Here is a 22,672-nt window from a genome sequence, read left to right on the forward strand (position 1 = left end):
ATTACAGTCTATTGTTTTATTTTTGGTATTCAGAATCTTTTCTGTGCCCCAAGAAACCTTCCCCATGTCATTGCAGAGCATCCTCTGGAGAAAACATACTCTCAGGTTTTGAAAAATGAAGTACGAGGAGTCAGATATGTGCTTCTCAGCAAACAAACCTGACAGAAGAGGCTTTTATCTGGGCTCTAGCTGGACTATTAATTAGCAATCATTCAGTTAATCGTACTGAATTATTTATTACATCCATCATTGACCCCAGTGCCAAACATGAATGGGATAAACTAAAACAGCCAGTTTGTGAGAGTAACTGGCACGTAATGCTTGGAAAATACAGTATAAACTACCTAAGTTTTTTATTTTAAAAAATGATGCAATGGGTGGCATTCTTTAGGGCTCATGTCAGGTGTTTGAAGAATTTAAAGTATCAGCTGTGACTTGCTTCACCACATTTTGTTGTGCATCTCTCTCAGTGTCTCTTGTTCTCTCTGTCTTCTTCCTTTCCTTGTCTCTTCTGTCAACACTGTGAAATCACAGGTACACAGGGTTTGAGACAAAGTGTGGGAGGAAGGGGGGGAAAGGTGGCGGAAGCAGGAGAAGAGAGGAAAGAGTCTGAATATATGCACAGAAGAAAGTGCTTAAAAATCTGAGACTGGATTTTATAGCGTAAGACTGTCTGTGATGCATCCTGTAGTAATTATGTTTATGCTTAAGTACTTATAATTGTGAAGCTGTTTATTGTGTACAATTTTATAATTTCCAATTGCATTTTAATGTAGTCAAAAGCTTAGAGTTGTTCTATGTTTGGCTGAGTGGAATGCTGGGCCAGTCTGGTTTACTGGATTTTCAGGGTGACATCTGTAAGGAAAAGAGGCCTGGAACGATGCGCCTTTGACTATTCAAGGAGAAACAAGAACATTCAGTGCATCAACACATCAGTGTATGCTAGCAGAAACCGGATCCTGTCAAAACAGGCAGCTGACATCTTGGAGTTATCGCGAATTGAAATGGAAGGAATTTCATGCTTGAGGAGAGAGACCTGAATGAGGAAGTATCCTGTGTTGCAGGTTTTAGGGCAATGTGGAGTCCTCCCCACTTACCACCTTACGTGCTTCTCCTTCTATCATAGCCACCTTCCCCCACAAGGCTTTTCTGTCTTAAAGCTTAAGGAAGGAGGAGGTTGCTATTGCCACAAATCTGCCATGGTCAGGCTCGTTTCCCTAGCACAATGACCAAACCCTTAACGATTCCATGGAGAGACAGGAGCATAGCTTCCTGGTGCGTGGGCCCTAGTGGATTCATCAGCTCCAGATCTGTGGGCAGAACTGATGGAGCTGCTCTGCAAGGAGAACAGCTGTCACGTTGTGAGTAGTGGTCACGTAATCCATGCGGATACAGGGTCTTACCTTTGATCCACCCGCTGCTCTGGTGCTGAACTTACTAGTGAGCTCATAGCAGCCAGCTGATTTCATTCTGTGTATGCAGCAGAAGTGGAAGGAGCTGCTTCAAAACCTCCTGAGAGTTTTTCTTTAAGTGACAGTGGTGCTCACATCACTGCTTTCTGATGAAAAGGGCTGAATTTGTCTGTGTGCGATTGGTTATTTCTCAAAGTGAGTAATCGCTGTGTGTGTGTTAGTGTCTTTTCTACTGACAGTGTGTTACTGAATCCTAGACATGCTTATTTTTACTTGTTAATGTATTAAATTCATAAATCTGTGTTCAGTTGTTTCAGCGGACATTTCAACAGTTGTTGCTACTTCTTGACTGTGGACAGTTTTTGACTCCTTGGTGTGAGCAGGTTTGCTCTGTCATCTCATTGAGAAGGAATGCAAGGTAGGATAGCATTAGTGTTTTATTGCTGCCATCCTTCATGCAGACGGGCACCTGTTTCGGCAGACTGCCCTAGCTAGATGAGTACTGTAGCACATTGACGCTATGCTAAAAGACGGATATCTACCCAGTATGCACTGATCGAGAGCACCCTGGAGCACTTTGTCACACAGCCGTCTGCCAGGGAGAGGGAGAGGAGCTCATAGATTATAGAGTGGCTGGCCTGTGGCCTGCGACATATTGTCACGAGCCTGTGTTCGTCTTGCCGCAGCATCAGCCACCTGTCGGGTGCCTGGCTCGCACCAAGCCGCACATGACGTGATTTGCTCTTTGCAGGGAGTCACGGGGGTAGGGTGTGAGCACTAGGATGATGACGTCAGTAAGTCTGTAACAGTTATACAGCCAGCAAGTCCTTGTGTGTGTGTGTGTTTGCATGCTTGTGTGCTCATGGAGAGGTGTCTCCTGCCCATTTCATCTACAGCACCAGTTCCACAAAGACAAATAGGACACACAAGCTTTCTCACAGGGCTTATGGCTGTGTGTGAGTGATTGCTTGCCTACAGAGAGCTGCAGGGAGGGAGATTGTGCCAAGAAGACGAAAACACTCAGGTAGAAGGTCATGGCACTAAGAGGAAGCAAACCAATTGATGAGCACTTCTTAACAATGCGATCTTGTGTGCATTAAAATAATGCCTTGTTTATAGCTGTTGAGATGTAAAAAGTAGAAAGCAGATGAGTCACTTGACACAGCAGAGACATGTGAGGGCACTCCATTGAAACCCACTGGCTGTGCTTATTGCACCTGTGAGTCACAGTCATGTGACTTGATATAGCAAATATGTCACTGTCCACGATGTCTAGCTCTGGTGAAATGCTGCTGCAGTGAAAGTCTGCCCTCTGCTCCTGTCAGTTGTCACTCTTCATGACTCCACCCTCCTTCTCATTTCTTTCACGACTCCTCCTTTGTGGCAGGGAGATGTGTTGATGGGGGGATCTCACAGCTTCCGTATGATTTGTGTGAAATGAAACATAAGCAGAATTTGTTTAAGTAGACCAAGCATCTGTAACCACAGCAATGTTCCAAGTATGGGACGGGAGATTTATCCTCACACTTTGAAGCTGCATCAACGTTCACTTCGTTCTGTAGTCTTGTATCCCGGTTTTCTTCTGCACAGTTCAGGCTTATACTTCTCTGTCTCTCTCTGTCCAGTGTGGAAGGGGACACCCAGAGCTCGCAGGTGGGCAAGTTCTCAGGCAGCCCCTGCAGCCAAACCCCGTACACACGCAGCTCTGACCACTATAGTGACAGCGGCAGCTCCCCTGGCACCCAGGCTACTCCTGTGGCCCCTCCAAGCCCAGCAAGCCTGGCCTGGGCCCAACGCTCACGCCACCAACCAGCCAGCCTGGCACTCCGCAAGCAAGAAGAGGAGGAGAACAAAAGGTGCAAGGCCCTGTCGGACAGCTATGAGCTCTCCACAGACCTCCAGGACAAGAAGGTACAACACTGACCCTATGAATTAATATCTTCAGTCGGTCTGTGTCAGGCAAGGAAAGCACCCTTCAGGCTTGTGCAATTTCAGGTGAATAAGGTCCATAATTGCTTCTTTGCATTATAAACCAGCAGGTGATAAGAGCCATTGACATTTTGAGAATGTGTTCAAGAAAGCTTCTGAATTCCTGCATGTTAATATCTTACTCCACTAGGTGGAAATGCTGGAGAGGAAGTATGGGGGCTACTTCCTGAGCCGGCGGGCAGCACGCACCATCCAGACGGCGTTTCGCCAGTACCGTATGAACAAGAAGTTTGAACGCCTGCGTAGCTCTGCCTCTGAGAGCCGCATGACCCGTCGTATAATCCTGTCCAATATGAGGATGCAGTACTCATTTGATGAGCGCCAGCCGCAGGCACAGCAGCGCTATACTGGCACAATGGCTCTAAGTGGGGCAGGGCACCAGCATTCCCAGCCCAGTCCCCCTGAGCCCGGCAGCAGCTCCCCACCCCATGGGACTGGCAACCGGTCTGAAGAATACACTCACCTGGAGGACTCCTTCTCTAAACAGGTGAGGTTGTGGTAGACCTGTGCTCTGTGTGATGCCCATTGGAAACTGAGGCTTGCGTGAGGGTTTAAAATAGCTCTTCCTACCCTCTCTCCATGGTCTGTGGATCAACACAAAGCAAGTTTAATTCCCTGACTTTGGCCTTCCAAACAACAAATGGCTGGGGATCACATTACCACAGCTCCTGCATTGCAGTTAGAGTGCTCTACTGCCTTGTCTGCTTATAATGTCCCAGTTGTGGGGCCACCCTTCCAGAAGTGATTCATTCTTGTTCCTGGTCCCTTAATCACATCTGAGCCGAAAGCTATCAAAACTGCATAAAAACATTGTCTGTCACACTTGATTTCTTCTTTCCTTGAAAAAGAATTGCACATTCTGTCTGGCTTACTTACACTTTTGCTATTTAAATGTGCAAATTCCCTTAATTAACGCAGCGGGTTTGACCAAGTCCTGCTCTCCGGTGGGTCTGGGGTTCGAGTCCCGCTTGGGGTGCCTTGCGACAGACTAGTGTCCCGTCCTGGGTGTGTCCACTCTCCCTCCAGCCTTACGCCCTGTGTGTTGCTGGGTTGGGCTCCGGCTTGCCGCAACCCCGCTTGAGACAAGCGGTTTCAGATTCTGTGTGTGTGAGAATTAACTTACTTAATGAATTAACGAAGATATTGCTGATGTACATTGTTATTTTCAATTATTATTTATTTGCAATTTTTATTTCTTAATTTATGTTTTTGATGAGTTATTTGCAGTTTTGGCCCACTTAATGTTTTTGATAATGTTATTTTGTGGATATAACTGCCAGCTGTAGAAAACTGAGCAATATAAACATATTATGATGGGAAGTTAAAGGCCTGAACCTGTACTCAAGTTGTGTCTCTAAAGCCGACTTGTGTCTTGTCTTCCCTTAGGTCAAGTCCCTGGCGGACTCCATTGATGACGCCCTGACATGCCAGTCAGGGCGAGACGACTCTCAGGAGGGCAGCAGAGAAGGGGAGGGCATAGGTGGGGTTGAGGGGGATGATTTTGGGGAATGTGTGTGGAGCAACAACAGCAACCCTTCGTCCCGCAGGGGGATGGGTGATCGTGACCGGGGGGGCGGAGGGGTGCTTAGCATGCATGAGGACAGCACTGCCACTTCATACAGTGATGTGACGCTTTACATGGATGATGGGTTGCCTTCTTCACCTCTTTCACTAGACAGGGCGCCGAGTAGCACTGACACTGAGTATTGGGGCATGGGCAGTGGTGTGGGGGGCCGCGAGGACAGCCGGGACACAGAAGGGGGCGGCAGCAGTAACAGCCGTCGCAGCACGCCCTGCACTGAGTGTCGGGACTACAGGCTACGTGGGGCCCATTTGCCACTACTTACTATTGAGCCTCCCAGTGACAGTTCAGTGGACATGAGTGACCGCTCAGACAGGGGCTCGCTCAGCAGGCAGCTCATCTATGAACAGGAGCCTGTAGGAGGTGCAGGGTCACCCCAGGGTACCCTCAAACACAACCCCAGCGCCCGCTCCACTTCCACAGCTCAAGGCCAGACACGCACCCCCAGCCGGCCCCTCCCCACTGCCATCCCCACACACATACCACACCATGTTGCTGCCCATCACCACCACCATCATCCACTCCACCACCACCAGTACCCCGACACACCCCCTTCCTCCGCTTCTCCCCAGCAGCAGCCCCCTACCACGCCACTATCTTCCTCCTCCTCTGCCCCGCTGGCGCCTAGCAGCCTGGAACAGCCCTGCTGCTCAGATGCGGACAACGACTCGCTCAACTCCACAACCAACTCAAATGAGACTATCAACTGCAGCTCTGGGTCCTCATCACGGGACAGCCTGCGAGAGCCATTGCCCACGCTGGGCAAACAGACCTACCAGAGGGAGAGTCGCCACAGCTGGGACTCCCCAGCCTTCAACAATGATGTGGTGCAAAGGAGGCAGTACCGCATTGGCCTCAATCTCTTCAACAAGTGAGAACAAAGAGGCGGCATAATACACAGTGTAACCTTTTATTTTTTGCTTTTCCTTGTCTTGCCACCTCCTTGGTGTAATGTTTTCACCCTCCACTTGTCCATACACAGGAAGCCAGAAAAGGGCATCCAGTACCTGATAGAGAGGGGCTTTGTGTCAGACACACCAGTGGGCATCGCTCGCTTCATCCTGGAAAGGAAGGGCCTGAGCCGACAGATGATTGGGGAGTTCTTGGGAAGTAGACAGCAGTTCAACAAGGATGTCCTGGAGTAAGTGATAGATATGGGGGGCAGAAAGTCAGAACTGGGGGAGGCATGGGGACAAGTATTCAAACAGGTAGAGTTAATGATATGGCTAATGAAGTATACAGTAATCCTATCTGAACCTTTACAGTTTTTTTCTCTTAACATTGATCCATGTGTTCCTTGGTCTGTAGCTGTGTGGTGGATGAGATGGACTTCTCAGGGATGGACCTGGATGACGCACTAAGGAAGTTCCAGGCTCAAATCAAAGTTCAGGGGGAGGCCCAGAAGGTGGAGCGGCTCATAGAGGCGTTCAGGTAGCATGCAAGTTTGTGGACTCCAGAACCTTGGGTTGTGGGTGCCTTTCTGTGTTTTTTGTCACTTGTCATTCACGTTAGACAAATGTACATCTTTTTTCCGGTACCTCACATTATCAATTTGTTTCCCACAAATCTGCATTTGTTTTGTGTCCTTTACACCTCAGTGAGATATGTGGTTAATTCTGAAACCTTTTGGAAATCTTTTGTGGAACATCTTTGTATTACACTGATGTCCTGTGGTCTTTGTAGATTGCTCCTGATAAGAGAATCTTCTATATTAGGACTATTCATCATGATCCTTGAAGGACAAATCCAGCAGGTTTTCTTTCTATTTTTACATTTTTTTAGTGCTCAGAAAAGCACTTACCCCTGTGTGGAGGCTTGAGGAAAGGTATCAAACAAATAAAGAATAATGAAGGAACCTTCAGTACATAGCTTTGGTAAAGATAGTTAGTCTGAATCAGGTGGTTAACTGCTTTGGTGGGGCAACGGCACCTGGACTTGGCCTTGCATAACTTACTTGAATACTGTGGGAATAAATGAGTTTGATTACAATTATTTTTGCTCAGGAAAATTCATTAATACCTGTTAACCACTCTGATACTCAGTCCTGTTGGACCTTTCAGCAAAAAAAAAAACCATAAAGGAAAGGCACATTTTATTACAAATTAAATGTAGGATAAACTTTGGCAATTAGGTGATTAGTTTAAAAATACAGGTGGTCCCCGATTTACGATGGGGTTACGTTCCATGAAATACGTCATAAGTCGAAAATATCATAAGTCGAAAATGAATTTAATACACCTAATATACAACTCTGCGTGGCAGACTGGGAGATGCGGATCGCTGCCACTGCCCAGCATCATGAGAGAGTAATGCTCTGCATATGGCTTTCCTGGGAAAAAAAAATCAAAATTCGAAGCGCTGCTTTACAGAATGTCTGTCGACCAGCTCATCATCGTAAAATTGAAAAAATCCTAAGTCAAACCATTGTAAATCAAGGACCACCTGTACAGTGAGTTAGGTTGTTAAAGTTTGATTTAAGGTTGAACTGCAATCCTACAGAGTAAAAACCTCTGTAAAAAACCAGCACTGCACTACACTCCCCATTGGTCATTGGCAAATTTGTCTTCCTTTGTCTGTCTTATGCCTTTCTTTCTCTCTGCCTCTCCACCCCCACCCCCACAGTCAGAGGTATTGTGTGTGTAACCCAGTGCTGGTCCGGCAGTTCCAGAACCCCGATACCATCTTCATCCTAGCCTTCGCCATCATCCTCCTCAACACTGACATGTACAGCCCCAACGTCAAACCTGAGAGGAAGATGAAGCTTGAGGATTTCATCAAGAACCTGCGAGGTGCAGTGTGCTGCTGTGCCAGCCTTTCTCCTTCTCTCCTTACTCCTCCGCCTGGTCCTTTTTCTCTCCTCCCTCACTTGCTCATCTCGTCTGTCTCAGCTGGTACCCAGGAGGATGTGAATACAGTGTGGCTCCATCTTCTTCTACAGCCACGTTTCCTCTTCTCCGGTGCAGGGGTTTGTCCTTCATCTGGGGCTTTCATGTCTCTCTGTCTTCATCTCACCCTCCTGCTGGCTGATACTTTCATCTCATTTCACCCTCCCACCATTTTGCTTGCTGTCTTGTCCTACCTCCCCTCCTCTTAATTTGCATCTTTCTCCTTTTCAGGAGTGGACAATGGCCAGGATATCCCAAGAGATCTGCTCGTGGGCATCTATCAGCGCATCCAGAAGTGGGAGTTGAGGACTAATGACGACCATGTGTCCCAAGTGCAAGCTGTGGAGAGAGTCATTGTGGGCAAGAAGCCTGTCAGTTCTCGTTTCTGGCTTAGTCTGACTTGTTCTGTCTAATTTTAGAATGGCAAGGTGCTGTCTCTTCTCCTTGAGACTGGTTTCTGATGGTGTTTTTCGCTCTGTGGGTAAATAGGCACAGCAGAAGGAAATAATTAGTTTCCCATACGGCTAGCATCAACAGCTCCTTTATTTGCCTTCAGTGTTTCACTGAGGATGCAGAGATTTCCTTGGGGAGCAATTATTACAGTGCTAATTTCCACAGTGGGCCTTCTTTCATTTCCCATACTGGGCACTTTATATGCTTAATTGTCCTTCACTAAAATAATTGTACTTTGTTACCAGAAGGTACCATGGTATTTAAGGCACATGGTTTTGTATCTGAAAGCTTAAGAGTCATGTGAGGTACCTAGTATAATGGTGTCTGCTGAGCAAATAATTTTGTATTCAGTTTTAACACTGTTAGCAGGATCATTATTGGTGTTAAACTTTAACATTTTGTTCTGCTATTTATTCAGAGAAATATGTGATTGTATTTAGTAGCCTTGCATCTGTGAATAATGAATATAAATTTAACTCATTAAACGTGAACTTGATAAAAAGTGTGAATAATTGTATGAACAGTAAACTTTTATGAATATCATATTGATGATTTATAACATTATTTTAACTCCCTCACACAAGTTTAATTCAACAATAACTATTTTAATGTTTTGAGCAATTTCTTAGAAATGTAAATATCCATACTTCAGTTGAAATATCCTTTAGCTGTGTTTTTATTGTGTCTGTGGGACATCCTGTGATGTCTGGCTGAGCACTGCAAGTAATCTGATAACCCCTCATCAAGCCTCCTGTGTTGTGTACAGGTGCTGTCACTACCTCACCGTAGGCTGGTGTGCTGTTGCCAGTTGTATGAGGTGCCTGACCCCAACCGGCCCCAAAGGAGTGGCGTGCACCAGAGGGAGGTTTTTCTCTTCAATGACCTGCTGGTGGTGAGCACAGCCTGCTCCAGACAGAGCTGGAGAACCCAGTTGATGCTGATCATTAGAATGAGTCTTACCTGGAAATCATAAGAACTCTTTGTGGTACCTCTGCTTTTCTGGCTTTCTCTTGATCTTCTTCCCTCTTTTTGCATTGCTAGGTAACAAAGATCTTTCAGAAGAAGAAGACCTCTGTCACCTACAGTTTCAGACAGTCTTTTCCTCTAGTAGAAATGCAGGTCCACATGTTCCAGAACTCATGTAAGATTCCATTTTTTGTTCCTTTTCTCCACATATACATCTGTAATGCTGAAGACCAATACAGAATGTCAGTTATAATTATTGAAATGCTGGGAAATGTGGTAAATAGACATATGCTCTGTGAAATCTACAGATGTGTGTGAATGTGTAAGTATGGTATGAGTACATTAGTTTCTTCATGAACAATTGCATTGCCCACGATGCAGATTATCCCCATGGAATCCGCCTGACATCAGCCATCCCAGGTGGGGAAAGGAAGGTCCTCATTGTTTTTGGAGCCCCCAGCCAGCAGGACCGTACTCGCTTCACCAGTGACCTGAGAGAGAGCATTGCTGAGGTGCAGGAAATGGAAAAGTACAGGGTGGAGTGTGAGTATCTTTGCTTCCTAACTTGGAGTGCCAGTACCCCATTTTGGAAGCTGGTAGAGCAAAAACAAGCCTGTAAAAAAACACTTCATATGCACTCTGTTTGTTCTCCCCTTATGTCTTTCCTACTCCTTTCTCTTCCCCCCCGCAGCGGAGCTTGAGAAGCAAAAAGGGGTGATGCGGCCAGGCTTGCTGAGTGGAAGCATGATGGGCAGTGGCAGCCCCGGAGGTGGAAGTGTGAAGACAGAGGCTGTGAATGGGACCCTGGGAAGACCCAGTCTGGATGACACCTATGCAGCTGGAGAAGGACTCAAACGAACTGCACTTAGCTCATCGCTGAGGGACCTTTCAGAGACAGGTACTGTGAGTTTTTGTACATATATGACTTTAGATCACACAGTTTCGAGGTTGTACGTTACATCTGGGATCTTACAGCCTTGTATGAATGACCACCTGATCCAGCTCCATTGCTGGATGACAGAGAAGACAGGTGTAATAGTCATCGAACTGGGACAATCTGCAGAAAGCTTAAGGTTCACATGCATTCTGTCATGTTCTTCAATAAGATTTTTAACCTTAAATGGTTTAGAAAACATCCACCTCAATAAACTGGGAAAAACTGGTAAGTTGTTAATGTTTTAAGTTTTAGATAAGATGTATGTAAGTAATGTGAAGTTCTCTGGTTACGTTTAAAAATAACTCGTAAGAAGTGTTTGGCGATGCTGCTAACAAAGTATGTTATGTGACAATAGCTTAGGGTCCCTAAGCTGCACAGTCATGTGTCCATTCTTTGATGTTATTTAAGATTATCACTAATAGTTTTTTTGTCATCTGTATTTTATTTAAAAACCTTCAGCTTCAATCTTAAGTACACAGTTGTACAGTAACATTTGTCTATGGTCTCCTTGAGTCATAGGTACTTTTGGTGTATGGTTACCCCAAAAACGTGTAAATTAATTGAAATCTTATTTTGAACGTAAAGACACAGTCTCCCCCACCATGAAAAAGTAAATCCACTGGAAGGTGAATTCCTATAATTCAATGACATAATTACCATTTTTTACCCATTTACGATGAAATGCTAATCAAATTCCATCAAAATGAACATGGCATTACTCATTCACTTTGGTTAACTGCTTGTCCTGATCAGGGTCACAGGGGTCCGGAGCCTATCTCAGAATCACTGGGCAGAAGTATATCCTGGATGGAATGCCAGTTCAACACAGGGTAGCCATGCGCAAAAACACATTTACACACTAAGGGAATTTGGTGGCACCAGTAATCCTGAATTGTATGTCTTTGGACTGTGGGTAGAAACTGCAGCACCCAGAGGAAACCCACACAGACACAGGGAGAACACATAAACTCTACATGTTCTCGGTTCAAACGTATTTACGAACAGCCCAGTTGTTGTGAGGCAACAGTGCTACCCACTGTGTCACTGTACCATGCTTCAGTTGACACAGTTACTTCAATAGTTAGCATTAGCAATCATAATACAACATGAGTTTCTGTTCATTAATTACTCTGTAATACTGTAATGTTGCCAACCTGTGTTGTTTAGTTCTTTTATAGCTATTACATATTGTACACTTACACTTGTAACAAAACATGGGGCAGCAGGTAGCATAGTAGCTAAAGCTGCTTCCTCTGGACCCAAAGGTTGCAGGATTGTATCCAATGACCATCTGCAGTACCCTTGACCAAGGTACTTACCCTAAAATTGCTCCTGTTAAAAAAAAAAAAAAAAAAAAACACAGCTGTATAAATGGATCAATAATTCTAGGTAGATTAACGTTGTAAGTCACTTAGGAGAAAAGGGTCAGCTAAACGAATAAATGTGAAACATAACTAAGTGTTTATATATTAATTCAAACTTACATGCAAAAAACTTGAGACATAAGAAATCAGTGAAAACAATGCAAATGAATTAGCACTCACTGAAAAAAACTGACATGGTGTCTCGCAGCACTTGGGTTTCATCCCACTTGTCTGTGTGAAGTTTGCACATCTGTGTGTGTTTCCTCCAGGTTCTCTGGTTTGCTCCTAGTGCAAAGATGTGTTTTGGAGTTGCTGGCTCTAAATTGCCTGGAGTGTGCCACTTTGTTTATGGGTATGTTACATTGGTGGGGTGTATAGAAAGGTGAGTGACTGTAGGGAGTAGTATAGCAAGCATTGTAAGTCACCTTGAATAAAGGTGTCGGCTAAATACGAGTTCATAATCATTGATTTGCTTTGTAAATGAGCATCTAAGTGAATAAATACAAATGTCTCCCACTACTCAGCTCTTAGGGGGTGCAAAAAATACATATTCTGACCTCTTAAATGCCAAGAGATTCCTCATAAGCCAAAGTAAGGCTATTAAATAAAACTCCTCATAAAGATGAATTCTTGTAGCTCAAATGGACATTTATTGGGGTGTGAATGTTTGAAACTATGCTCTGTAAGAAGGGCTTCACCTGTGCTTTGTCTCCATCTGCTGTAAAATCAGAGAACTCCTGTGTATGAAACCAGTCATTGTGAAGTTCTGAAGGCAGAGAGGGTGCTGAGATTTCTCTTGGCACACGTCCGCACTGTACAATATATATATATGTATTGTATGTGCATGTTTATGTTTCAACTGAACGTATAAGCACTCAAAATTTTACTGTGGGAGCTATTTTTAAATAACCTAGATGACGAGAACAAATTGTGAATGAGTTTTACCGATAAAGTATGTTCACTTTGCGTAAATATCTACAAAATTGTGTTATATTTATAACTCTGAAAGTGAGAAGTAATAAAAAATATGTTTTAATTCAACTTGACACATGGCTTTAGTGACTAGTGAGTCTGATTACAAATAAGATATATAACACCTTCTTGCCATGGATGCAGTGCGGTGCATTGTTATGATTAGTATTTGGAGATTTATTGACACTAGTAAAAGCAAACTGATGTTACATTCACTCGTGATATATTTTGCGTAAAACTGATTGTGTTGTTTTTGTGGAGAACAAACTCCTCACTTTGTGTTATTAGATATGTTTTTGACTCTAATTTTAAGGGTGAATAAAATGTGATTGTATTATACTCTAGAGAGCACAATTTGGATCCTGTGCAATATATAATAGGATTGATTCAATATGCAGGTCTTTTTAATATGAGAGCCTGAAGAGAAACACACCAACCTGGTCGTGGTCGGCACCATACAGGGCAACACATTAGTGCTCACTCATCACTGGTTTGACTGAAGTTCTGCTCTTCACAGAACAGAACACAACTGTTGTGATTCTGTTTTTTTTTTTTCTTTTTTTTTTTTTTCCTTCTCCCCGATTGTGTGACTGGTATGGAGATTATCTGTGATTGTAGGTATCTACTGAGTCACGCTTTTGGTGTGTTTCAGTGTCACAAATGTGGTTAATAGAGAATTTAAAAATCTGTTTATTGTAAGGCAATTCTGTGCGCATGTGTTTGGTGCAGGTCAGCAACAGGTACACATGCATTATATTGAGTAGCTTAGGCTCCATTGATTCTCCAGTGCTCCTTCTCTGGCTCCTAACTTGGCTCTTCCTGGTTGGGTGCAGGGAAGCGGGGTCGCAGAAACAGCGTGGGTTCCCTGGACAGTACTATTGAAGTAAGTCTGGCTATGAAAAAGCAGGATGCTCCCTGATGCTCCTCTACTGATGAACCATGAAATGGAGCGTCACTACCTTTCCCACAGTGCCCCTGCATGCCCCGTGACTGCTGGAGAACTGGAATGGCTCTGCATGTCTTGTCTTCCTGCCCAAGTGCCTAGCATTGCCTCTGCACCACTATTAACTCTTGGTGTACTTTACTGTTTCTGTTTTTTGCCATGCAGGGATGGACTGATAAGCAAATTTATCTCATTACTCCCATTCATTGGAAGAATGTATTTGGAATAAACTGTTTGTGTGTCAAACATAAGATCAGCTAAAAGTGATTTAGAACAATACATTAAAATTTTTTGTGACAGGCTGCCAGCATATGCAAGTACAGAAATATTGTATTCTAGTGAACAGAACTAACTAAATTCCTGGAATTTAGTTTCAAGTTTCAGGTTTCAAGTTTATTGTCATAGATACAAGTACCACGTACATGTATCATGAAAATCTTCCTGAATGCTTCTCCACAGACGATGGACAAATTAGGTACATTTAGTGGTGTGAAACCACTAAACCATGGAAATGACAGGCACTTAACGTGTTTCACCATGTCTTCATCCTTATCTCTGAACTCAAGAATCAGTGTTTGATCATATCCATCTGTGATTCATCTGTGAGCATGAAACAGTTTCTGCATGTTTTTGCATATTGGTACGGCGATGTTTCACGTAGAATGGAGTAACTGCTCGGTCCACTTCATCGAAGAGCACAACTCTAGTGTTTTTCCCAGGAGAACCGTTTGTGTTACCATTTAACAATTATGAATAGCTATTAAACAAGTGCTAAGTAACTGTCCATCTCTGTCAAAGCATTTTTTTTCCCCACTAAATTATGATTTTGCATTTTTTGGTTTGCTTGTTGCTTTCATTGATTTTTTTGTTTTTCTGATTCACCTGATGCTGTGTGTGGGACCAGTCGGTGTTCACTTTGCCTGCTTGCTCTCTCACTTTTCCTCACCACTTGTATAACTTGTACTTCTGCTCCTACCTGCATCCCTCCCTCTCTTACTATACAGGGATCCATCATTAGCAGTCCTCGACCTCACCAGCGCCTTCCCATGGCAGCCGTCATTCCCCCTTGCTATGGTCTTGAAGATTACCGGTCTCACCGCCCCATCCTGAGCCCCGGAGTGGGGGTGGGGGGTGGGCCGGGGCAACAACACACCGCTGCTGGGACAGTGGGAGTAGGTGGGAGTGGAGGAGTCTCCAGCAGCAGCGAGAGAGGGGGGGTGGGGAGCGGTGGGAGTGGAGGCAGCAGCACTGGCTCCTTCCTGGGCTCCCTCTTCGGCAGCAAGCGTTCCAAGGCCCCAGGACCCATTATCCCCCCGGGGCCACCCTACCCCGCCCCGGTGCCCCCACCCACTACAGGAGGCCCCCCACCACCCTCCCCTTCTTCTCTAAGCCAGTCAGAGGTTGGGGGGCCTTCCAAGATCCAGGCCCTGCACGCGCAGTACTGCCACAACAGCGCCGGTCAGCCGCCTCCACCATACCACCACCACCATCGCTACCACGTGCAAACCGTGCCGCCGCCCAGCCAGCCATCCGCTGCCCAGGCCTCTACACATCATACCCTCCAAAGAGGTTCGTTGCCCAGGCGGCCACCCCCCGCACCTTCTCACGCACCCTCTCACGCCCAGTTGCAGCAACTCTCCCAACTCAACCAGTTACCCCAGCACGCTATGGCAGGCCGTTACGCCAACATGGGTATGGGTATGGGCGTGGGCTGTCCGCCCCCTCTTTCACCTCACTCCCCTCTTTCGCCCCTCCCTCAGTACACGCTGTACCACGCACAGCCCACACACTCAGCCAGGGGTGGAGGCCCCGGCAAGCTGCCCCTGACACTCTCTCATTCCCACCCACATGCTCATGCCCTTCCTCATACTCATACACACACGCACACCCACACCCACACCCACCCCGGCCACGCCCACAGCCCCCACCCGTCTTCGTCTCACCCCGGACATCAGCCTCACTTCGTGTTTGCCGCACCACCCCAGGCTCCGCCTGCTTCCATCACCGCCCGGCACCTGCCCCAGGGCGCCCAGTATCTGCCCCAGTACCCACCACTCTCCTCCATCCCCCCTCCCCCCCCCCCACTCCCCTTTACCCCCCCCTTCATCCCCCCTTACCCCTCTTACGCCTCTCTCCCCTCACCCCCCCCAGCACCCTGGACAGCCACAGCAGGGGGGTCAACAAGGAGGGCACGGAGGAGGGGGAGGCAGCGGTGGCGGGGGCACCGGCACGGCAGGCAGCTCCAAATCCAAGCCTATCAACCGTATCAGTACTGTGGTCTGAGAGGGGTGCAAGGCTGGGGCCGAAGGGCAACGCGAGGAAGCTGGAGGGTAGTGGCGAGGCCCGAACAGGGGCGCAGGGTTCGGAGGCGGGATGCCCGGAGACGTCGCAGGGGCAGGAGCAACAGGAAGAAGCACAGCTTGCTCCGCCTCTGCTACTTTCATATTCGCTTCCCACGCGTGTAGAGAATCATTTTGATACATGGGCATGTACTGAAATGTACATGTGAACAAATGTTGGTATAAACATGACAACATTTAAAGCTGCAGTGCTTACTACATTGTTGTCAGTTACATGCTGAAGCTAGGCAGGTGATGTAGAACAACATATATGGAGTAACACCGAATCTGATGATCGCTAAGGGCGTTAAAATGGAGGTTGTTTGAATATGCTAATGGCAGAATGTGTTATTTTTAGATGAGTATTTAATGCTTCAGAAATTAAGGGCTTTTGTTTCTTTATTTCAGTGGAAGCCACCCGAGTTGCATTTCTGCCAAACAAAGAAATTCCAGTTGGGGTGCCAAACTTCTGTAGTGAGGGATACATTTGGAAAAGTTATGAGTCTTCATTTCAGTACTGTTCAAAAGAGATGGTATAACAATATAATTCTCAAATGTCACCTCCAGGGGAGCTGCATATTCTATTCTACACATTCTGCTTTACTGACTAAAGGACCGACACAGTCAGCACAATGTTCAAAGCACTTAACCATTTGAGTGTTTTGCTTCTATCAGCCCAGAATGAAAAATAAGCAGCAAAAGCTGAGAGAGAGCGATATCTTGGCAAACTGCTCAAACATAGTTCCCTATCAATTTTTACACGTTTTACAGATTTTTATGGAGAGTATATATACGATGGCAGAGGCCTAACAGACAATGAGCAGACTAATGCAGTAACACTGCTGAAGTGTCAGTCAGATCAACAGAAGCATGAATACACAGACACTAATGCACACAATGCCACATACTTCAAGACTCACCTGAAGTCTCTCTAGACAAGAGAGGCAGGATATTAATAACCAGTATGTTGCGATGACTAACACTTTGATGTGGGATATGCTGAACTTCCCAATTTCCTAAGGCACCGGCAGTAAAACCACAGTGAGGTATAGTGCTGCAGCCATTCTGTTGAATGTCTGAGCAGAGCAGCTGTGGGCTTCAAATGTTACCCAGATGGACACAAGTATAAACTGTGAATGATGCCAGAGAAGTTCCAGCGGTACTGGGGGAAATGACTGGCAACGTTTGTTACTGATGCTTAGCTCAGTAGCAGAGGATCCAGTCAAACCAGCTTTCAAAGTGTTGTCATATTTTATAAAATTCTTTATTTTTTTCCTGTTTTTGTATATATTTGATTTGAAATTCTTTACGGACTGTACCACCTCTCATGCTGGTCTACTTGTCTCAGAGGCAAAGGATGAACTCCTCTGATGCACCCTCCAAAAGTGAGTGCTTTCTTTACTCATTACAGGGGTCGTGGCAGGGAAGCTAACAGAGAGCTGAATATGCCCTATCCCCACATCAGACTAATATTCTGCCACTGCAGGTCTCCGATGCTCAGTGGATGCAAAATAAATTACCTGTATGACAGCTCAGTGATTTTTGCTATTATCCATAGTAATAGTAAATATTACTCTTACTTTGATTTTAACTACATATGTATTGGTTAACTACATACTCAAGCCTATTTGAAACTGATAAATTCTGATAGACTTTAGTATACAAGAAGATCTTTCAAGCTTTAAAATCTTACAAGTTTTAAAATTGCATGTCCCTAACGTTCAAGCAATCGTGTGTCTAACTCCTCTGAGTTCTATCGCTTGTTTTCAATCCCCCTAGAACCTGACAAGTTGTTACACCACTGACAAACAATGTGCTGTTTCATAATCAGCCTCCAATTAATCTTATTTTTATGTTCAAGAATACCGTATCAAAGTGCAAATCTCAAAGTTGTTAAATAAAGCTTTCCTTGCAAATATGTTATCCCTAAAATTATTTGTAAACCGCTGTAAAGATTACAAGAACAACATTATTGTAAATCATTCTGTGCTTTATCTTTGCTCTTGTATTTATGCAGAAATACTCTCAGATCTGTTCCTAGATCTCAGTAACCTATTTTTCAGATTTTTTGTAAAGCTGAGCATATCATGTCTTTATTTAGTCCAAAATTTTATCAGGGTAAAAATGCTTTATTGTGCAAAGGACATAAGTAACATTCCATAATGGACGATTTATAAATATAATTTAACAGGCCTAGATGCACTGGAGGCCTTGCTGATGTGATTAAGGGAAGCAGAGAGATACTCAGCTGCATTGAAAAATCCATACAGGGATTACAAAGGTGGTACTTCACTTGCATTGGTAAGATTGATATCGTTTCACTTTCAAGGCCTTTTACATTACAATCTAAAAACATTTTTTGCAAACTTGAGTTTTTTTTTTCTGGTTATCAGTGTTAAATTTAAAATTCCTATTACGAATATACTCTTTAGAGAAATACTACTTTTTAACTAACAATTTCAGACCACCGTTGAGCACGCAGCAACAATATTAGCACTCTAGATATAGAAATCTACTGGGACCTTAATTGTAAATGAGCCTCATGCTGTGTGGTTGTTTTGGGTTTTATGATGTCAATAATTATTACTAATATTGCTGAAATTGTTGTTAATGGTGTAACTGCTATTACTGGTATTATTAATCATTGTTTCTAGCAATCCTGTTTTTATATATTTTTTATATTGTCTTTTTAAAAGTCGCAGGGTGTGCTTGTGTGTGTGCGCACATCTGTAACACAATTTATAGAAGCAATGATTTAAAAGTACCTTTTGAGTGCAACTGAGATTTATTTTATGTAATTTTATTTTTTGGATAACAATGTCAGTTGGTGAAACATCTTGTCTAGTTTCCTACAGTAAATTACTCATATTGCAATGTTTAATAAATTCTTTAACAGTAATTTAGCCACCACTGCAAAACATCTATGTATATCCCTGTTGTTTGTATCATAGCATGTAAGGGCATCTGCGCATACACACAAACACCACATTACAGTGTTTATTTTGACCAGAATCACAGTGTTATGATGCAGCTTTTTTGATGCAGTTTTGTGGTTTTGCACACAGTAGCGACACTGTTGATCCCTGTCTCCTACCAACCACCCTCAGTCCCATGGCATTCCTTCTATTCGTATCCCTGTTTCCTCACTGGTGTCCATTTCTCATGCCATTGCTCTAGCTTTGTCATTGTGCTCAGGCTGACTGGGGCGTTGGCTGGGTTTCATTATGTATTGTTTGGTACGATAAAGAAAGGAACAGTGTAAAGACGCAAATGTCCATTGCTGAAGCTCCACTGCACTGTATTGTGCTTGTTTATGCTGCTTTGGAATGGACTGAGCTCTCCAACCCTATATTGCAGTAGGCAAGGCTGCCCAACCATGCATTCGTAGTCAAGCCTATACCCTTTTATTGTTTCTTTTTAATGCATTTGAGACACATCACTTGCCCTCCTCTCTCTTGGTCCTTCTTCTACTATTTTTGCCTGCTTAGAAGGGGGTTCCTCGTGCATCACCGTGGTTAAAATCTGAATCATGAGATTGAGTCAAAGAAAGCTGAATAATGTAGGAGGAAAAAATTTGTGTGGAAAAAAATGAGACAATGGTTAGATGTGAAGATGGAAAAGAGAGCGAGGAGAGGCACTGAGGGTGTCTGTGGCTTGAAACTTGTGTATTGGCCATCACTGACTGGAGTCAGAATCGCCAGTGTCTTCCCATTGTGGTTCATGTTGCATGTGTATTTGCACTTACTGAATGAAGCTGTACAGACCTGAATGTACATATACTCTTATATAAATAAGCAACATTGACTATGGAATGGATTGTACCATGTCTCTGTAATTCAGGGGATTTGGCAGAATTAATATTGTTTTTATTTGGGTTGGGAATGAGGGAAATGAATTGTAATTGTAAAGTTGTGTGTGTCAGAGCTATTAATATTATTTTAAACACGAGAAATATATATGGAATTTTATTTGTATATACATATATGAAGTTTTAATTGAACAAATACAGAGAAATTACATGTGAATATTTATTGCTTCTAATATAAAATATGTTCTTGCTGTGGAAATGGTTTTTGTTTTTATTTTTAAAAAGCATTTACTGAACAGTTTGCTTGAACACTTGATAGCTGTACAAACGGTACACAGGAAATCCTCAGAATTTAATTTGACCCTACATGTATGTTTGTAAGCAGTGGTGTAAATTTAGTAGCAAAGCTGGACACGTTTAATATTAAAGTAAGGCAGGTAAATGACAATATAGTAACAGGCAGTGCTGTATGTGATTGCAGCAGGGAGGTGATGTGATTTGACTTATAATTATTCATCTCAATTCTGCAGCAGAAATCTTGAACTAAATGCTAGGTCCTAAATGCTGCTGGTGAGGTAGATGAAAAATATTATTCATATTTTACACTGTAAATCACTGCCACTATGCTGCACATTGTCAGTGGTATACAGTTTAGAGTACCATTTTATTATACCTCACCTAAGTGAGGATGAACATCTTTCAAATCTTTCAGTACACAGTTGCTGCTGTTTACAGCATTGACTATCACCATAAAAAAGTGACTTTTTGACCTCCTTGTTGCTATGCAAGTTACTTTCTAGCTGTAGTAACAGTGTCGCCTTTCATTCCCAGTTCTGGATATTATAGCAGTTTTAAGACTTACATGAACTGCAAAACAGTCACATATGAGCCCAGCTGTAGTTTAGTCCTAGTAAAATGGCATTTACCTGACTGTCTAGCATGGGAAGGTTCTTCATTATAGGTTATATATGCATATAACATTTTTATACAAAGCAAGACAGCAAATCTAGTTCAGTTGGGAACTGTTTTAAACAGGTAATAACACTAACAGAATAACTAACGGTAAAAACAATGACATTAATATGACAAATCTAAGTTTTAAAAACCAATAAAAAAAACATGAATCCCAAAGAAGATTTAAAGGTTAAAGCAGCACAAATACTGTATAACAAAGTATGGCTAGAATACATTGAAATATGTATCATGCATATATATCACATTGAGAAAGGTACAACAGTGCAAATAAAAAGTGGTACCAACAACTCAGTATCTCCCCAACACCGAGGACACATACACAATGTAACAAAAATGTTATGTTGATTTTTTTGCATTTTCCATTCTGTTTTGTGTATTCTGTTGTTGATTAAGCATACCTTGGTGTTAGTTCATACTATATCAGTTTTTAGAAAAATATTCCACATTCTTGAAATTAGCAAATTTTACTACCGGATTTCAAGCACCAAATATTCCAGTACCTCTTAGGATCTGATGCTTTCTGGTGCCTTTTAGAATCTTCCAATGGCTGTAAGGTACCAAACTAAAACTGACACTCCAGAAGAACGTGCGGTATTTTTGTAATCTGTAAACTTTAACTAATCATAATCGATGCAAAAACCGACATAACTAAGAACTTCGAAAAATTTTTGTTGCATTGTGTTATAGAACCTGACAGCCGCTGGCAGGAATGACCACAGTAAGTACTGCTTGGAAGTTTATCCAGGGTGGCCATCAGAGGGCGAGACATTGTCCACGACTGGTAAGAGTTTGTTCCGAGACCGTCTCCGTACTTCCTCCCGGGACCGAGACGGCCTTCCTCATGAGTTCGTTCATTCAGTCTGCTGGTATCTCCTGTAGAAACACCACTGCCACAGCATACAACCTCATAGGAGACTTCACCCTCCACAACATCTGCAACAGTGACCTGAATAGACCTTCAAAAGACCTGAGCAGGTGAACAAGGGAAGACTCCAGATTACTCACAATGCTGCTTGAAAGTATGTGGAGCCCATGGGGATGGACATTATTCTTGTCTAAACTATTAAAAAATAAACTTATAAAATGAATACATTATACACACACTTGACTACTTAAATATATGGTTTAACCACTGCAACTTGGGGTTCACTTATTTTTGCACCTGTACTACATGTGTGTTTCTATCACACACGATTTCCTCTAAACCACAATACGGAATTATCATCACACACTTATGTCAGGTGAGAAAGGCTGATTCTTAATGATGTTCCATAAATAACCATTTTGTGGCAAAACTACGAGACACAAGGCCTTCGCGCGCTTTTCAGGCAGCACTTTAATATACAAACTAGTTGAAGAAGAGTGCCCGATGCTCGATAAAATTATTCTCCTCAGTGCTGCGCACATTAAAGACCAGTAAAAGTTCAGTGAGGTGCTCATGAATAAATGAAGACAGGGGCCCGTTGCCTTCCAACAGAATTAATGTTCAAATCCAGGTGTTTTCATCATCAGTTACGCATATCATAGTGTGTGAGTGACAGAGGGTGTGTTCCACTGATGTAGGGATGGGCGACCCAGTGTAAGTAGTGTATCTAGCAGTGTAAGTCACCTTGGTGAATAAGTGTGTGAGATGGTAACACATAGAGTTCATTGGAAGTTGCTTTGGGGAAATGTGCCTACTAAATTAATCAATGTGAATGTAATATTCGCTAACCCGTCGCTGTCCCAGTGGCAAGGACCATGCGGAGGAGATGGTTTACAGTGAAAAGTGAGCGGCGGCCCGGGTGTGAGCTGTGCCCACTGTGACTGTGTGTTCCGGGCGCCATGACACCGTGACACCAAGGCGGCCTTCGCGCGAGCAAAAACTAGAGAAAAGGATTTAACTTGAGAGCCCATCTCGAGTAGAGCGGACGGGAGATTAACCGAGAGGGAAAAAAAAAAAGAAAAAATCCCAGAAGTGTCCTGATAATTTGAAAGCGCTGGTGACAAAGCCGGCTTCGACACACAGTCTCGCGCCAGTCGCTCGAGGTAATAAATAAGCAGGGAG

At 43.7% G+C, this 22,672-nt stretch overlaps 1 protein-coding gene across 5 annotated transcripts in view; it reads left to right on the top strand.

The window, feature by feature from the left end:
- The window catches only part of LOC108934819 (IQ motif and SEC7 domain-containing protein 2-like), a 71,249-nt gene extending 51,340 nt beyond the window's left edge, over positions 1-19,909 (top strand). For 4 of the 5 annotated variants that reach the window (XM_029257136.1, XM_029257150.1, XM_029257144.1 and 1 more), the window contains 13 exons: positions 3,038-3,323; positions 3,532-3,888; positions 4,788-5,854; positions 5,966-6,124; positions 6,292-6,414; positions 7,606-7,772; positions 8,100-8,239; positions 9,088-9,213; positions 9,363-9,462; positions 9,669-9,830; positions 9,979-10,185; positions 13,394-13,443; positions 14,508-19,909. In XM_029257136.1, the coding sequence (XP_029112969.1) occupies positions 3,038-3,323; positions 3,532-3,888; positions 4,788-5,854; positions 5,966-6,124; positions 6,292-6,414; positions 7,606-7,772; positions 8,100-8,239; positions 9,088-9,213; positions 9,363-9,462; positions 9,669-9,830; positions 9,979-10,185; positions 13,394-13,443; positions 14,508-15,968 (4,405 nt within the window). In that variant the 3' untranslated portion in view covers positions 15,969-19,909. The remainder of the gene's footprint in view (positions 1-3,037; positions 3,324-3,531; positions 3,889-4,787; positions 5,855-5,965; positions 6,125-6,291; positions 6,415-7,605; positions 7,773-8,099; positions 8,240-9,087; positions 9,214-9,362; positions 9,463-9,668; positions 9,831-9,978; positions 10,186-13,393; positions 13,444-14,507) is intronic. The other variant, XM_018752943.2, reaches the window with a different exon arrangement.
- The last annotated feature ends 2,763 nt before the right edge of the window (positions 19,910-22,672 follow it).

This window comes from Scleropages formosus, chromosome 1, assembly GCF_900964775.1.
Source record: "Scleropages formosus chromosome 1, fSclFor1.1, whole genome shotgun sequence".
Lineage (NCBI taxonomy): Eukaryota > Metazoa > Chordata > Actinopteri > Osteoglossiformes > Osteoglossidae > Scleropages > Scleropages formosus.